At 37.7% G+C, this 17,224-nt stretch overlaps 1 protein-coding gene across 7 annotated transcripts in view; it reads left to right on the forward strand.

Moving 5' to 3' along the window:
* The window catches only part of SENP5 (SUMO specific peptidase 5), a 93,359-nt gene that overhangs the window by 63,688 nt on the left and 12,447 nt on the right, over positions 1-17,224 (forward strand). For 4 of the 7 annotated variants that reach the window (XM_036998128.2, XM_036998120.2, XM_036998136.2 and 1 more), the window contains exons 7-10: positions 8,788-8,925; positions 11,556-11,639; positions 13,072-13,122; positions 13,949-14,150. In XM_036998128.2, coding sequence (XP_036854023.1) covers positions 8,788-8,925; positions 11,556-11,639; positions 13,072-13,122; positions 13,949-14,059 — 384 coding nt within the window. In that variant the 3' untranslated portion in view covers positions 14,060-14,150. Of the gene's footprint in view, positions 1-8,787; positions 8,926-11,555; positions 11,640-13,071; positions 13,123-13,948; positions 14,151-17,224 lie in introns of those variants that run through there. The other 3 variants (XR_005055885.2, XR_005055886.2, XR_005055889.2) reach the window with 1 other exon arrangement.

Raw genomic sequence — 17,224 nt, forward strand, 5'->3', positions numbered from 1 at the left:
TCTTCTAATGGCTGAATAATATTCCATGTACCACATCTTCTTTATCCATTCATCTACTGATGGACACTTAGGTTGCTTCCATTTCTTGGCTATTGTAAATAGTGCTGCGATAAACAGGGGTGCATCTGTCTTTTTCAAATTGGGCTGCTGCATTCTTAGGGTAAATTCCTAGAAGTGGGATTCCTGGGTCAAATGGTATTTCTATTTTGAGCTTTTTGAGGAACCTCCATACTGCTTTCCACAATGGCTGAAGTAGTTTACACTCCCACCAACAGTGTAAGAGAGGGTTCGTTCCCCTTTCTCCACATCCTCGCCAATACTTCTTGTTGTTTGTCTTTTGGATGTTTGCCATCCTAACTGGTGTGAGGTGATATCTCATTGTGGTTTTAATTTGCATTTCTTTGATGGTCAGCAATGTGGAGCATCTTTTCATGTGTCTATTGGCCATATGAATTTCTTCTTTGGAGAACTGTTCAGCTCCTCTGCCCAATTTTTAATTGGATTATTTACTTTTTGTTTGTTGAGGTTGCGTGAGCTCTTTATATATTTTGGATGTCAACCATTTATTGGATCTGTCATTTATGAATGCATTCTCCCATACTGTAGGATACCTTTTTGTTCTGTTGATGATGTCCTTTGCTGTATAGAAGCTTTTCAGCTTGATGTAGTCCCACCTGTTCATTTTTGCTTTTGTTTCCCTTGCCCAGGGAGATATGTTCATGAAGAAGTCACTCATGTTTATGTCCAAGAGATTTTTGCCTATGATTTTTTCTAAGACTTTTATGCTTTCATGCCTTACATTCAGTTCTTTGATCCATTTCTAATTTACTTTTGTGTATGGCGTTAGACAATGATCCAGTTTCATTCTCTTACATGTAGCTCTCCAGTTTTGCCAACACCAGCTGTTGAAGAGGCTGTCGTTTCCCCTTTGTATGTCCATGGCTCCTTTATTGTATATTAATTGACCATATATGTTTGGGTTAATGTCTGGAGACTCTATTCTGTTCCATTGGTCTGTGGCTCTGCTCTTGTGTGAGTACCAAATTGTCTTGATTACTGTGGCTTTGTAGTAGAGCTTGAAGTTGGGAAGCGAGATTCCCCCACTCTCTCTATTTTTCCTTCTCAGGATTGCTTTGGCTATTTGGGGTCTTTGGTGTTTCCATATGAATTTTAGAACTATTGGTTCCAGTTCGTTGAAGAATGCTGTTCGTAATTTGATAGGGATTGCATTGAATGTGTATATTGCTTTGGGCAGGATGGCCATTTTGACAATATTAATTCTTCCTAGCCAAGAGCATGGGATGAGTTTCCATTTGTTAGTGTACTCTTTAATTTCTCTTAAGAATGTCTAGTAGTTTTTGGGGCATAGGTCTTTCACTTCCTTGGTTAGGTTTATTCCTAGGTATTTTTTTTTTTTTATGCAATTGTGAATGGAATTGTTTTCCTGGTTTCTCTTTCTATTAGTTCATCGTTAGTGTGTAGGAAAACCTCAGATTTCTGTGTATATATTTTGGATGTCAACCGTTTATCGGATCTGTCATTTATGAATACATTCTCCCATACTGTAGGGCACCTTTTTGTTCTATTGATGGTGTCCTTTTTTGTATCCTAATTTTGTATCCTGTAGCTTTGCTGTATTCTGATATCAGTTCTAGTAGTTTTGAAGTGGAGTCTTTAGGGTTTTATGTACAATATCATGTCATCTGCAAATAGTGAAAGTTTGACTTCTTTTTACTGATCTGGATTCCTTGTAATTCTTTGTTTTGTCTAATTGCTGTGGCTAGGACCTCCAGTACAATGTTGAATAACAGTGGGGAGAGTGGGCATCCCTGTCTTGTTCCCAATCTTAGAGGAAATGTTTTCATCTTCTCGCTGTTCAGTATGATGTTGGCTGTGGGTTTTTCATATATGGCCTTCATTATGTTGAGGTACTTGCCCTCTATACCCATTTTGTTGAGAGTTTTTATCATGAATGGATGTTGAATTTTGTCAAATGCTTTTTCAGCGTCTATGGAGATGATCATGTGATTTTTGTCCTTTTTGTTGATGTGGATGATGTTGATGGATTTTCAAATGTTGTACCATTCTTGCATCCCTGAGATGAATCCCACTTGATCATGGTGTATGATCCTCTTGATGTACTTTTGAATTCGGTTTGCTAATATTTTGTTGGGTATTTTTGCATCTATGTTCATCAGGGACATTGGTCTGTAGTTTTCTTTTTTCATGGGCTCTTTGCCTGGTTTTGATATTAGGGTGATGCTGGCTTCGTAGAATGAGTCTGGAAGTATTCCCTCTTCTATTTTTTGGAAAACTTTAAGGAGAATGGGTATTACGTCTTCTCTGTATGTCTGATAAAATTCTGTGGTAAATCCATCTGGTCCAGGAGTTTTACTCTTGGGTAGTTTTTTGATCACTGATTCAATTTCTTTGCTGGTAATTGGTCTGTTTAGATTTTTCTGCTTCTTCCTTTGTCTGTCTTGGAAGGTTGTATTTTTCTAGGAAGTTGTCCATTTCTTCTAGGTTTTCCAGCTTGTTAGCATATATTTTTTTGTAATATTCTCTAATAATTCTTTGTATTTCTGTGGAGTCCGTCATGATTTTTCCTTTCTCGTTTCTGATTCTGTTGATGTGTATAGATTCTCTTTCTTTTTATAGGTCTGGCTAGAGGCTCATCTATTTTGTTTATTTTCTCGAAGAACCAGCTCTTGCTTTCATTGATGTTTTTCTATTGTTTTATTCTTCTCAATTTTATTTATTTCTTCTCTGATCTTTATTATGTCCCTCCTTCTACTGACCTTAGGCCTCCTTTGTTCTTCTTTTTCCAGTTTTGATAATTGTGACATTAGACTATTCATTTGGGATTGTTCTTCCTTCTTTAAATATGCTTGGATTGCTATATACTTTCCTCTTCAGACTGCTTTCGCTGCGTCCCACAGTAGTTGGGGCTTTGTGTTGTTGTTATTTGTTTCCATATATTGCTGGATCTCCATTTTAATTTGGTCATTGATCCACTGATTATTTAGGAGCGTGTTGTTAAGCCTCCATGTGTTTGTGAGCCTTCTTGCTTTCTTTGTACAATTTATTTCTAGTTTTATACCTTTGTGGTCTGAGAAGTTGGTTGGTACAATTTCAATCTTTTTGTATTTACTAAGGCTCTTTTTGTGGCCTACTATGTGGTCTATTCTGGAGAATGTTCCATGTGCACTTGAGAAGAATGTGTATCCTGTTGCTTTTGGTTGTAAAGTTCTATAGATGTCTATTAGGTCCATCTGTTCTAGTGTGTTGTTCAGTGCCTCTGTGTCCTTACTCATTTTCTGTCTGGTGGATCTATCCTTTGGAGTGAGTTGTGTGTTGAAGTCTCCTAAAATGAGTGCATTGCACTCTATTTCCTCCTTTAATTCTGTTAGTATTTGTTTCACATATGTTGGTGCTTCTGTATTGGGCGCATATATATTTATAATGGTTATATCCTCTTGTTGGATTGACCACTTTATCATTATATAATGTCCTTGTTTATCTCTTGTGAACTTCTGTGTTTTGAAGTCTATTTTGTCTGATACTAGTACTGCAACACCTGCTTTTTTTCTCCTTGTTGTTTGCATGAAATATCTTTTTCCATCACTTGACTTTTGGTCTGTGCATGTCTTTGGGTTTGAGGTGAGTCTCTTGTAAACAGCGTATACATGGGTCTTGCTTTTCTTATACATTCTATTACTCTGTGTCTTTTGCTTGGTGCATTCAGTCCATTTACATTTAGGGTGATTATTGAAAAATATGTACTTATTGCCATTGCAGGCTTTAGGTTCGTGGTGACTAAAGGTTCAAGGGTAGCCTCTTTACTATCTTCCTTTCTAACTTAACTCACTTAATTGAGCTATTATAAACACAGTCTGATGATTCTTTATTTCCTTCCCTTCTTATTCCTCCTCCTCCATTCTTTGTATGTCACGTGTTTTTTTTGTGTGTGTGTGCTCTTTTGTGTTTCCTTGACTGCTTTTGTGGGTAGTTGATTTTATATTTTGCCTTTAGTTAGTATTTGATTGTTCCACTTTCTTTGCTGTGATTTTATTTTCTCTGGTGGTATCTGTTTAGCCTTATGTGGGCCTCCATCTAGAGCAGTCTCTCTAAAATACCTGTAGAGGTGGTTTGTGGGATGCAAATTCCCTTCACTTTTGCATTGTCTGGGAATTGTTCAATCCCTCCGTCATATTTAAATGATAATCATGCTGGATACAGTATCCTTCGTTCAAGGCCCTTCTGTTTCATTGCATTAAATATATCATGCCATTCTCTTCTGGCCTGTAAGGTTTCTGTTGAGAAGTCTGATGATAGCCTGATGGGTTTCCTTTGTAGGTGACCTTTTTTCTCTCTCTGGCTGCCTTTACTACTCTGTCCTTGTCCTTGATCTTTGCCATTTTAATTATTATGTGTGTCTTGGTGTTGTCCTCCTTGGGTCCCTTGTGTTGGGAGTTCTGTGTGCCTCTGTGGTCTCAGAGGCTATTTCCTTCCCCAGTTTGGGGAAGTTTTCAGCAATTATTTCTTCAAAGACACTCTCTATCCCTTTTTCTCTCCTTCTTCTGGTACCCCTATAATGTGGACATTGTTTCTTTTGTATTGGTCACACAGTTCTCTTAATATTCTTTCATTCCTGGAGATCCTTTTATCTGTCTCTGCATCAGCTTCTCTGTGCTCCTGTTCTCTGATTTCTATTCCATTAATGGCCTCTTGCATCTCATCCATTCCTCTTTAAAGTCCTTCCAGAGATTGTTTTATTTTTGTATTCTCCCTTCTTAGCTGTTGCATATTTGTCTGCAGCTCCATCAGCATGGTTATGACCTTTATTTTGAATTCTTTTTCAGGAAGATCGGTTAGGTCTATCTCCCCAGATTCCTTCTCAGGGGAGGATGTCTGGGGTAGTCTGGTCTGTATCAAATTCGTCTACCTTTTCATGGCGATAGAGGTAGTTGTAAGTAGTTGGCATATGTGTCAGCTGGGAGAACCACAATCCTTTCCACTTGCTCCTGGCCTTCCTTTCCTGGGAGAACGGCAACCCCTAGCAGCTTGTGCTAGGCAGCTGTGCACAGCAGGGTCTCTGATTCTTGCCTGGCCACTGTGGAGTTAAGCCCCGTGGTTGATGTAAGCATGGCTGCTTTCAGGCTGGTCCTCTGCTATGGTGGGGCCGTGACAGAGGAGGAATGGGCGGAAGGCTGTTTATCGCTGTGAGGGGCCTCCAAGCTGGGCTGCTGCCCAGGGGTTAGGGCGCCCAGAGTTCTCTGGGATTCCCAGCTGCGGGGCTGATTGCACCAGGATGCTTCCGTCCAGCTGTGAGGGCCCTGTCACTTTAGGACTTTCAAAAAGCACTCACTTTTCTTTTGTCCCAGGGGCGCCAGCTGTGGGGACCCACTCGCAGATTTTACTGTCCCGCTTCCCTAGTATCCAGTACACCACACACTGTGTGTCTGCGCTCCTGGTGCGGATGTCTAGGGCTGGGTATTTAGCAGTCCCGGGCTCCCTCTCCCTCCCCGCTCCAACTCCTGTTCTCCCGCCGGGAAGCTGGGGTTGGGGTGTTGCTCAGGTCCCGCTGGGCTGTGGCTTGTATCTTACCTCTTTTATGAGGTGCTGGGTTCTCACAGGTGTAGAGGTAGTCTGGCTGTTGTCCTGTGTCTTCTGGTCTCTCTTTTAGGAATAGTTGTATTTATTGTATTTACAAAAATATATGTTTTCGGGAGGAGATTTCCACTGACCAACTCACGCTGCCATCTTGGCTCCTTCCTCTCCTGCATGTTTTTTATGAGGTCTTTTTATCTTTCAGTGTGCAGGTGTTCACTCACAGCTCAGTTCTTCCTCAGGTTGAACTGCTGTATGTATAGGTGATTTTGTATGTACGTGAGAGGAACCATGTTCATGTTCTTTATATACCACCTTGGACCTGTCCTTTCTACTTATCCATGTTTTTTTATGAGTGGAGATTTAAAATTTTGATGAAGTCTAATTTACCATATTTCTTTCTTTTATAGTTCTTGCTTTCTATATCCAGTCTAAAAATAACTAACTTCATGTTTTCTTCTAATAGGTTTATAGCTTTAGGTTTTACATTTATATCTCTGATGCATCTCAATTTTTGTGTAAGATAAAAACCGAGTTTTTGGATCAAAGTTGTTTAAATTTTTTGCTCCTCCATCCAATTTTCCATTTGTTTAATGTATTTGCTGAAAAAAATTCTCTTTCTCCATTTGCTTTGGCACATTTGTAGAAGGTCAGTTGGCCACATATACTGTGAGTGTAGTGTATTTCTGGATTATGTTCTTACATTGATCTCTGTTCTTACACAAATACCATACTGTCTTGATCACTGTAACTTTTTAGTATGCCTTGAAATCAGTGTAAGTTGGCCAGCTTTATCATCCTTTTTCTAAATGATTTTGGCAATTCTAAGTCCTTTGTATTTCCGAATAAATTGTAGAATCATCTTGTGAATGCTTTAAACACACCTGCTAGATTATGATTGGGATTGTGTTTAATGTATAAATTCATTTGGGGAGAATGGACATTTTAACAATATTAAGTCTCACAGCCTTTATGGTATGTTTTCCATTTATTTGGGTCTTTAATTTTTCTCAGCAATATTTTGTAATTCTTAGTTTACAGATCCTGCACATATTTTAAAAACATATTCCTGAGTATTTCATACTTCTAAAATTGTCATAAACTTTTTAAAATGCTATCTTCCACTTATTTGCTACTATAGAAATTGTTTCCTGTATGTTGATTTTATATCCTGTGCCTGTGCCAAAATCACACACTAATTGTAGGAGCTTTGTTACAGATTCTGTGAGATTTTCATAGGCATTCATGACTGTATACAGTGACTGTTTTATTTTTTTCTTTTCTAAACTGTGTATCAGTTGTTTCTTACCTTACTGCACCGGCTATGACTTCTAGTACAATGTTGAATAGAAGTAGTGAGGAAATCTTTACCTTTTTCTCAATCTTAGGAGGAAAGCATTAAGCGTTTGCTACTATTTATGATATAGCTTATAGATGCTTTCTGTCAGGTTAAGTTCTCTCCTGTTTCTAGTTTGCTGAGAGTTTTTAATTATAAATGGTTATTGAGTTTTAGCAAATAGTTTTTTGTGCATCTAAGGAGATGGTCCTATGGTTTTTCATCTTTATTCCTTAAATTGGACCCATACTGAAGGAGCAGCACCTAATTTTGAGACATGGTAGTCTCAGGGCTACATGGTGGGTCCTGAAGTTTAAACTTAGTCATGGCATAAGCAACCTGTTTACAATGCATTTAAAGCAAATCACATGACAGGACTGCATTTCTCCCCTACAAGGGGCAGTGAGACCACATGGCAATAGGCAGTTCTGCACAATCATCTTATAGGGAGGCTAACAAATAATTGGGACCAAAAGTACAATCTGCCAAACACATCACTCTTAATTATATGCATTAAATTGTATGTGTGTAAAAAATTTATTAAAAAGAAAAAGATCTGGAAGGATAGACACTGAAGTGTATTTGTATTTTCTAAATTTAATTTTTAAAAATGTTTTATAATTAAGAAAAAGTTTCTTTTTGAGAAGTAAATTTCATGTTTTTTAAGTCTGTATTTTAAAGATGATTCCTTGTTTTAGATACTCAGTTTTGAGCTGGAAAGGATCAGTTGTCTCTCCTATCTAATAATTCCTCTGTCCACCTCACCACTCAGGTTTATGGATGCTGAAACTGAAAAGCAGAGGTGCTAAAGTGCTTTGCTCCAAGGTCATGTAGATTAGTAGAAGATTCATCTAAAGCAGGACATTATCTGAATATCAGAAATCAAGGAAGGCTTGAGAAATAGTTTCTAAAAATCTGACATAGTTTAAAATAACCTTGTAATTGTTTTAACCCAAGGAGTCACTAAAATACTCTAAAAAAAAAAAAGAAATTCTTAAATTCTTTTACAAATGCTTATTGAGCACCTATTACCTTATCATCCAATCCATAACTGGGATTTTGAGTGTAATAGCATATTTCTAGATTGTAAAGGATATATATATCTATCAGGATATAAGGGATGAATTAGGATATAAAGGATGTGTAAAGAATTATGAACGATACTTAATCTCTACATCTGGGGAACTCTCAATATGTAGTAATAATAATAATAGCTAAGATTTATTGGCTACATATAATGTAATAAGCACAGTTAATGCATTTTACATGTATTGTCACTCTAAACAATTTCTTAAGGTAGGTGCCTGTTATTATCTGTATTTTATAATTGAGGAAATCAAGGCACAAAGAAGCTATAAAAACTGCCAAAGTCATCTGGCCAATAAGTGGAATAGCCACAATTTGAACTCGACCAGATTTACTTCACAGCCCATGATTTCAACTACTACACTCTGTGGAAAGACAGAAGGCATATAGCCTATGCTGTTTTCTAATATACTCCAGTTCCTTCTTAAATAAGAATTGCATCTAGTTCAAATATATACAGAAGAAAATTAGCTAAGCATAAGAATAAGGAGCCAAGTCTTAACTAGGCAGTTGCTGCACAGGTTTGGCTGACTAAATAGAAAATAGTGCTTTTTTATCTTCAGTTGTCTTAGTGTTGTGTGTTGTAGCTTAGTAGTTATTAGCACGGGCTTTAGACTAAGACCTGGATTCAGATTCTGGCTTCACCACTTCCTAGTTTTATGACCATGGGCAGGTCAAAGGTCAATTAATGGAAGCTATTTGTTGTTTGGATAGCCTGTCATGATGGCTGCATTTCTTTTTCTTTTCTTAATCAGGTGGATTTGTTTAAAAAGAGTCTCCTGTTGATTCCCATTCACCTGGAAGTCCACTGGTCTCTCATTACTGTGACACTCTCTAATAGAATTATTTCATTTTATGATTCCCAAGGCATTCATTTTAAATTTTGTGTAGAGGTAAGTTTACACTGCCTGTTTTTTCATTTACCTTATGACTAATCAAACAGTGTCTTAGTTCTATGTAGAACAACAGAAATCAGTATCAGAGAAGATCCATTTCTGTCATGAAAGCCCTCTAATTTAATGTTGTCAGAGAAAAGAACTACAAGAATCATCTCCAGGTGGGGAGAGGTTACTGTCTACAATCTGGAACCCTCTCTAAGATACATACCCTGTTTGGATTTTGCCACATTTTTTCTGCTGTCCCCTTAAAACTACTGCTGAATGTGGATAGAAGTAATTTTCCTTGGTTTCTTTTAGAGCTAAAATTGGCTTGTATCTTCAAAATAACTTACATAGAATGAATTGTAACCAAGAGAATCACTGACAAAATATTAGCGTTCAGCTAGCAAGAGTTCCAACAAGATGGTGGGATATAAAGCAAGAAAAACAAGTAGGTTTCCTGCTTTTCCTGCACTAGCAAGAATCAGCTAGAAAAAAAAAGTAACTGAAGATAGACTACATTTTCAAAAGCAACAAATACATAAACTACCCAGGGATATACCCCAGCAAAAAACATGAAAGCTCTTTAAGATGAAAACTCTAATAAAATATTTAAAGTAAATCTGAATAGATGGAAAGATAAGGCATATTCAGCATTCTAAAGAGATCAACTCTCCCCAAACTGAATATACCAATTTCAATCCAAATCAGTTTTCCAACAGCATTTTGAATGAAATCTGATAAGCTTGTCCTAGAATTCATATTGCAGAATTCATGTGCATAAACAGCTAAAACATTTTTGAAGTAGAACAATGAAGGAATGAATAGTAGGTCTACTAGATGTCAAACCGTATCACAAACTATTGATTTTTGGCTCAGGAGTAGACAAGTAGATTGGTGAAACAGCAGAGACAATCTAGAAACAACTCATGTATATGTGGGAATTTAATATATGATTAAGTTGGGAAAGGACAGGCTGTTCAATATATGCCACTGGGAAAGTTTGGGCAGGTAAACTATACATCCTTTAACTTCATACTTAAAAAAAAAGCAACAAATTCCAGATGAAACAGTGACCTAAATATAAAACACAAAACTACAAGATTTACAATAAAACATAGATGTATTATGTTCTTAGAGTAGGGAAGGCCTTACATATAACCAAAAAAGCAAAACAAAGGAACTGATTGAAAGATTTGACCATACCATAATTTAATCCTCCTGTGTACCAAGTTAAAAGACAAGGGATAGACAAAATGTTTGTGACATACACAGTTGTCACTATCAAGAATGTATACAGAACTACAAATGAATAAGGAAAAGGATTAATAGGAATGGACAAAGATTAAAATAAGTAATTTTTCAGAAAAAATGCAAATAACCATTAAACACATTGGAGAGATGCTCAGGCTTGCCAGATAGAAATGCAAATTAATACCACATTAGGATTCCATTTTTGCCTGTTATATTAGGAAAAGTTTGATGCTATTGTTTATGTGGGTGAATAGAAACAAGCATTCTCATTATTTTCTGGTGGAAGTATATTGTCATAGCCACTTAGGGAAAAATGCAATTCTGATCATTTCTAAGTGCATTATAAATTAAAAAGGTGACTCTCTTATTACATACCAGTTCTATTTCTTAGTATTTACTCAACAGAAATGCTTATACATGCACACAAGGATGGGGCATGCACTAGGATATGCACTGCATTAGTAAAAAATGGAAAAAACCTGAATTTAGCTCTACCAACAGAACAGCTAAAATACCTACACTATACTATTAAACTGACCATAGCAGTTAATAGTTTAGATCTCCATGTTCTAACATGGAAAGATCTTCCAGACATACTGAGTTTAGAAAAGCAAGTTGCAGAATGATGTAGTATAATGTGGAAAGAAAATACATGTATGCATCCATGTATATGCACATACAAATGCATACTGCATATATACCCATACACACATACTTCCGCTTCTCTGCCTTCAGGGAGGTCAGTTTAATTCGTATAACCCCTGACTTCACCCTTCAAAGAGATTCAGAGAGAGAGATGCACAAAGAGGTCCCTTGAGGGCATAGGGAGAAATTTGAAACTCCAGTAAACTGCATCTTCATAGAGATTTTTCATAGTGGACTTAACTGTATTTAGTATCCAGAATAGGTTTAAGTGTAACTTTCTAGAAACTGAATGATATCTTTACCTGAAGCATTCAAAAATATGTAGCATATCTAAGGCTAGATAATGTTTAGTTTCATTTAGTTTCAGTTATTAGTGATTTCTGTGACAGGTTCTTTCCCTCTATGGAGTATTGGCAGTAATGAAGACTTTCTTTTTGTCTTGCCAGTATTCAGTTACATTTCAAATTCAGCAAGTTGACTTACTGCTGGAAAAGACATAAGTTCTAATAAAAATGTATTCCATGTCTACAGTTTAAGTGCATACCTGAGTATAGAAGGTCTGAGTCTTTCTTAAAACTATGAAGTGAAAGGTCTGAAATAAAATTCCAGCTTTAAATTCTTTAGTGCATACTCTGCCCAATGGTGGGGCCAAGGCCTCCTCCTTTGCCTCTGTCTGCTGTGGGCAATTTCCATTTTTCACCAACTGATGGAACACAGCATCTGTGTTGTGCTTTCTTTTTAACCAGAATATAAGAAAGTATTTGCTGACTGAAGCCAGAGAAAAAAATAGACCTGAATTTCTTCAGGGCTGGCAGACTGCTGTTACAAAGGTAAGTAAATGACAAAAATGAAAACCCAGTCATGTCAAGGGGATGGAACTATCTAAGGGGTGGGTATCTTTAAAAGCATTTGAACACTGGTGATGAAGTTACTAAGGGAGAGCCTGGAGGCTGCAGGAAAGCAGCTCAGAATAAAACTTTCATTTAGTATTCATCATCTCACTGCGCTGGGAATAAATCCAGCCACTTCCTCCCTGAGGCAGCTGCAAATGATACAGTTGCTCTATTGAAAAAAAAAAAAAGGAAAAAATAGAACTATATGTATATATTTTTCTTTTTGGTAGCACCTGCCTCTTGCTTCATGGCTTTTGTTTCCAGATGACCCGTACAGACCCAGAGATCTGTCAAGTAAAAATGAGTATTTGTCCCACTAAGGGAGCAAGTACACTGGACTAATTTGCAGACATTTGGGGAAGACAGTGGCCTGAGTGTTTCAGTTTGAACACAGTCTGGATGCAGCAGTGTTTGGCCCATAGACATTAAAGTTCTAAGTGGGGCCCAGGCATAGCCTCTGTCCTGTCACAAATACCAGTGTCTTACACTTTATAGTCACTACTTTATTAATTTTAGAGTGTTTTGCATGTATCTCTCATTTGGTCTTTATAACCTGTGAGGTAGACAGGTCTTTTAGGGATAAGCATTATCTTTATAGGTGAGAAAAGTGTAGCCTAGGTGTAACCTTCCCCAAAGCCATCAAAACTGTTGGTAGAGTCAGGTCTGTCTGGATTACTGACAGTGTTAAAGAGGCAGCGTCTTGAAACAAACCTTTAACCGAAACCCAGAGGGACAAGATTATTTGTTCATTCTTGAACTGAACTAATGCTACATTTTAAACTTGTTTTGCTTTTTAAATAACCTACTATGAGTTCAAAGAAGAATTGAACTTGGAAATTTCCTGTATTTACCCAACTAGAATACTCAAGTATTCTAAATTTAGTCAGGATCTTTCATATTCCCACTGTAGGCAGAATAGAGTGACCAGTTCTTTTGAATGCTTATCACTTACCTTTATGATTTCTTTCAAAGAATAGGACAGAGTTGTGTAATAAGAAATGAAAAGTGAAGAAGAATGCTAAAGCTAGATTGTAACTAAGTCAGAGTCCAGGTGTATGTTCTGTCATCCACAATTCTATTATTGGTGAATTGGTAAAAAATCCAATTATCCAAATGGAAGTTTTAAAATAGGATTTCCCATTTCTTATATTTAGGCAAAATGTTGTTTTAAAAGTTGTGGTTGATTGATAGCTCTTCCATGTGGCCAGATTCCTCCATAAAATCAAATACTTCAAATACCAGAGGTATACACCAGCTGTCCTGGATAGAGACAAGTTCCCCATCTTTTGTCTGTTTTTCCCTAAAAAGTTTCCTTATCTGGAAAGTACTTGGTCTTATTTTTAATGATCATTTTGTTTTTTTCTCTTAGTGTATTCCACAGCAGAAAAATGACAGTGACTGTGGAGTCTTTGTGCTCCAGGTAAAGATACTATTTTTTTCAGAATTTACCATGTGTGAACTATTTTTGGGTTTAGATAGAAGTGGGAGTTCCTCTAATGTATCCATGGTACTAAGATAGGTAGCAGAGTACTTTTCCTCCCTCCCCCTGTTGAGAAGCAGTAGTTACTGCATTTTCAGTTCAATATCTGCATTTCAGATTTCAGATTAGGAAGAATCACCTTCTAAGGCTAAGAATGAATAACTGGTATCACCAGTGTCTTATCAGAAGTTATTAGTAAGCTATACTGGACACTGTCCTGATTTTTTTAACTATTAGCAAATGGTATTTATAGAGTAAAAACAACTTAGATTTTAAATACTGACCACTTTTTTTGTGCTGTAGGTTCCCTTATGGTCTAAAAGAGGTATTGAAAAAATGGCCATACATTCTGTCTGTGAAGGAAATTATAGTATAAAAATCCATGAATTTAGGGATTTGCAAAGATCTTGGAAGATGGGCTCATTCACATGACTCATGAATGTCGGGTCTGTAAACAAATTCGTGTTCTCCTTAAAGGCCATGTTAGGTCTAGCTGCATTCTCAGCAGGTTGCACCTTGAGAAGAATTGGAGCCTCTTTATCACTTTCTGCTTTTCATAGTGTTGAGTGGAGAGGGAGAAGAGATCCCAAACACTAAGTTGCCTGGGAAGTTGGCTATAACTTTAAGACAGTGTGTTTTACAGCCAGTTTAAACAGCCTTTAAAATGCTGCCTTAGACCCTATCCTATTAGGTCTGCATCTGGTAAAATACAATGGGCTGGTACATAACTCCACATGCCACTTAAGTGTTTCTGGGATGTTTGCAGTACTGCAAGTGCCTCGCCTTAGAGCAGCCTTTCCAGTTTTCCCAAGAAGACATGCCCAGAGTGCGGAAGAGGATTTACAAGGAGCTTTGTGAGTGCCGGCTCATGGACTGAAACTCTGCAGGGACTCTGGAAAGTCTGACCAAGTTAGAGCAGATGGTTTGTTACTTGAATCTCCAAACTTAATTAAATTTTTATAGCTATTTCAGATTGGTGGTGTGTTGGGCCACTACTGTTACCTCAAATTTATTTCTGCCCATATTCATTTCTCTACCTACCATGTACTATTTTTTAATGTTCAGTTTGGTTTCATTTTTAATTTTATGGATTCTGTGTGTCCTCCCCATATTTAATATTTATTATCCAAAAGCATGCATATAGACAGAGCATGCAATGCAGAGTATTAAAAAAAAAAAGCCTAGTAGATTTGGTGCAGCTTTTATAGTTTAGTTAGATGTGAACTGAATACAGGTTTAAAATTTAATCCTGAACCTAAAAATGCAGGATGGTTTTGATACAACATAACTCAGAATAGTAGATATTCCCTGGGGCATAAAGAGTAGCTGGGAGTGGTTTTGACAAAGCCAGTCCTGTTTCACTTTGACCAGCAGCACCTTTCACTAACTTCTGTCTCCAAGTGGGTCTTGGAGAGTGAGTTGCATTCCCTTTGAAGGGTGAGAAGGAAGTGGCCATAAACTATTGTGTTCTATTTATGGAGGCCCAGTTGTAAGCACAGTGCTTGCTTTGGGAAGAGTTGATTAAAGTATGAAAGACAGATAATGACCTTTCCAGTTGTCTTAACACATAAGAGATTTCAATCTTGATTCTAAGAAGAATTACCATAAATGCCTAACTTATAAAGGCTTCTTGCTGGAACACTGAATTGCCTGGATTTTTCTGGTTCTGACCCATTAAAAAATACCCATCAAACCAGTGGTCAAACAAGTGAGAATTCAGCCTTGCTAAGGGAAACTTACCTTGTTCCTCGTCAGTTCCCTTGTCTCCTATATGGAAGAAATTAAAGAGTTACCAAATACCTTTCTATTTAAGGGGTATTTAAAATATAAACACTTAAAACTGAAGACTGACTTTGGGTCTTCTGCAGGTGGGTTGGGAGGAGAGAAGAGGAAAGCTAATAAAGATAACTTAATTCTGTGGAAGTACAGCACATGTCAGAGTTTTCCTCTGATCTTTTTTTATCTTGGCAACATGCAGGGCTCCTAATGTGGTCTCTGCTTGACCAACCCTGAGACTCCAGCACAGGAGTCCTTTTTTTTTTTGCTTCTATCAATACCATCTTCTGGGGAAAAGCGGAAGTGGCCCTGTCCTTAACACTTAGCTGGAATATATCTCACATCTTTAGCCTTTGGTGTTATTTGAAAGGAAAGAAAATAAAGAAGGATGAGTGTTAAATGACCCAATTATCTTTTCTAAACCAGGACAGGAGAACAACATGTATATATAAGAAATTCAGAAGCTTGTACAGAGAAACCAATTAAATGACAGAAGATACTTGGATTTCTATCTAGTTAGATGTGGGGTGTTGAAAATGAAAAGCTAAAACATGCAGTTTAACTTGGGCATAAGGTAAGGCTGACTGCCAGCAGCTGAGGGTGGAGGCAGTACATGTTTACATAGAGGGTTCCTGTCCTCAGACATTCCAGCTCTGACACCAGTATTTACAATGCAAACAGCCCCAGCACTTTCCTAAGTCCCCCAGATGCAAACTCCTCAGTATAAAACCAGGTCAGTATTCCTTACTGTGCTTCAAGTCATTAAAAAGGCTGAGGTTAGAGGCACTTTATGCTGCTACAGGTAGGGCCGTGTCAGCATTAGGAAAGATGACAATTGAAAGTATAGAGAATGTCTTGAGGTTTTCTAATTATGAAATATACAGGTTCCTATATCTTGATGTTACATATTTATGCAAACTCCAAATCTGTGAGACATTTGCCTTTTCTTTTTTCCTGGTAGCTGTACAAAGTAGCCAGTAACTAATCTATCCATTCAAAATGTCTTACACTGTAGGCTCCACATCTCACTTCCTCACTGACAGAACCAGGCATGCAGGAGAAAGAGAACTATGTTCTGGCAAGAATCTTACTGCCCAAAAGCTGGAGTTGTTGCAGTAACTCCATCTGAGAAATGGGTCATCCTCTCGGCACTGAGGCATGCAGGGATGAGCATAGAGAACCTCAAGTGAGCTGTCCAAGTCTAATTTCTCTTTCACTTCCAGCTTAATAGGGCATGCTGAAGTGCACTGTCCAGCATGCTTTAGCTGTAAAATAAGTGGTTAGAAGTGTTTCTCTGTTCACGAAACTTAAGTTTTAGCACACACAGTTGCTTTTCCCACTCTTGTGACTAGGTGTAAACCTCTACTTAGCCTAAGTTCTACATTATAATGGCCTTTGTCCTGATGTTTGTAATAATTGTTTCCATGCAACAAAGACATTTTTGAAATTTAGCTTGGGCTGTTGGTGGAAGAGACAGGCATTGTTTTACTCATTAGCTTGGCACTGAATTGCTGGGGCCCCACAAGGTGGGCAGACTTCATGCTTTTCGGATTGTATGTAGGCCTCATACAAACCAGAAGCTACTTATGATGTGCCTTCAACAGGCTCCCCAGGCCTCTCCATCAGCAAACTTAGCAGTCCATAGTTGCTTCTACCAGTGACTTTTTCTTTTGTTAAAAGTCTGTAGCAATCAATATAGATTCATTCAACTTTTAGTTGTCTCAAGAATTGTGGAGAAGCCACCCTTCTCTTATGGAAGAGAAAGGCTGTTGCTGCCAGTAACCCCCAAATCACTTCTTGGTTTTCCATTGTCTTTTCTACTTATCATTGGATACAAGTAACACTGGTTATCTTAAATCCATAGTTGGGGGAAAATAGTAACAGCTCTAGCTGGGACACAGTCAGCACTAGCCTAGTTGAACTGACCTTTTTCTCTGCAGTTGTGGTTCACTCCTTCCCTGGGTTAGAAGAGAGAACTGCGAACACTAAGTGGAACAAACTCTTCAGGTGAAAAACAGTGTATTAATAGTGTGAATTAGATATACTGACTACCTGCTCTGCTTAATTATGCTAAGAAACTGAACTAATCGGCAGTTACAAAGCACATACTTTGTTATGTGCAACACTCGTGCCTCCTGGCCTGTAGATAGTTAGGAAGACCTAGGGAATACCATCAGAAAGTGCTAATTGTATTTGGGTGTTATAAAAGCAGACCTAGACAAGCTGTTCACTAAATGGTACCTTTGGTCAGAAGAAGAAATTATTT

Source organism: Manis javanica, chromosome 3 (genome assembly GCF_040802235.1).
Source record: "Manis javanica isolate MJ-LG chromosome 3, MJ_LKY, whole genome shotgun sequence".
Taxonomy (NCBI): Eukaryota; Metazoa; Chordata; class Mammalia; order Pholidota; family Manidae; genus Manis; species Manis javanica.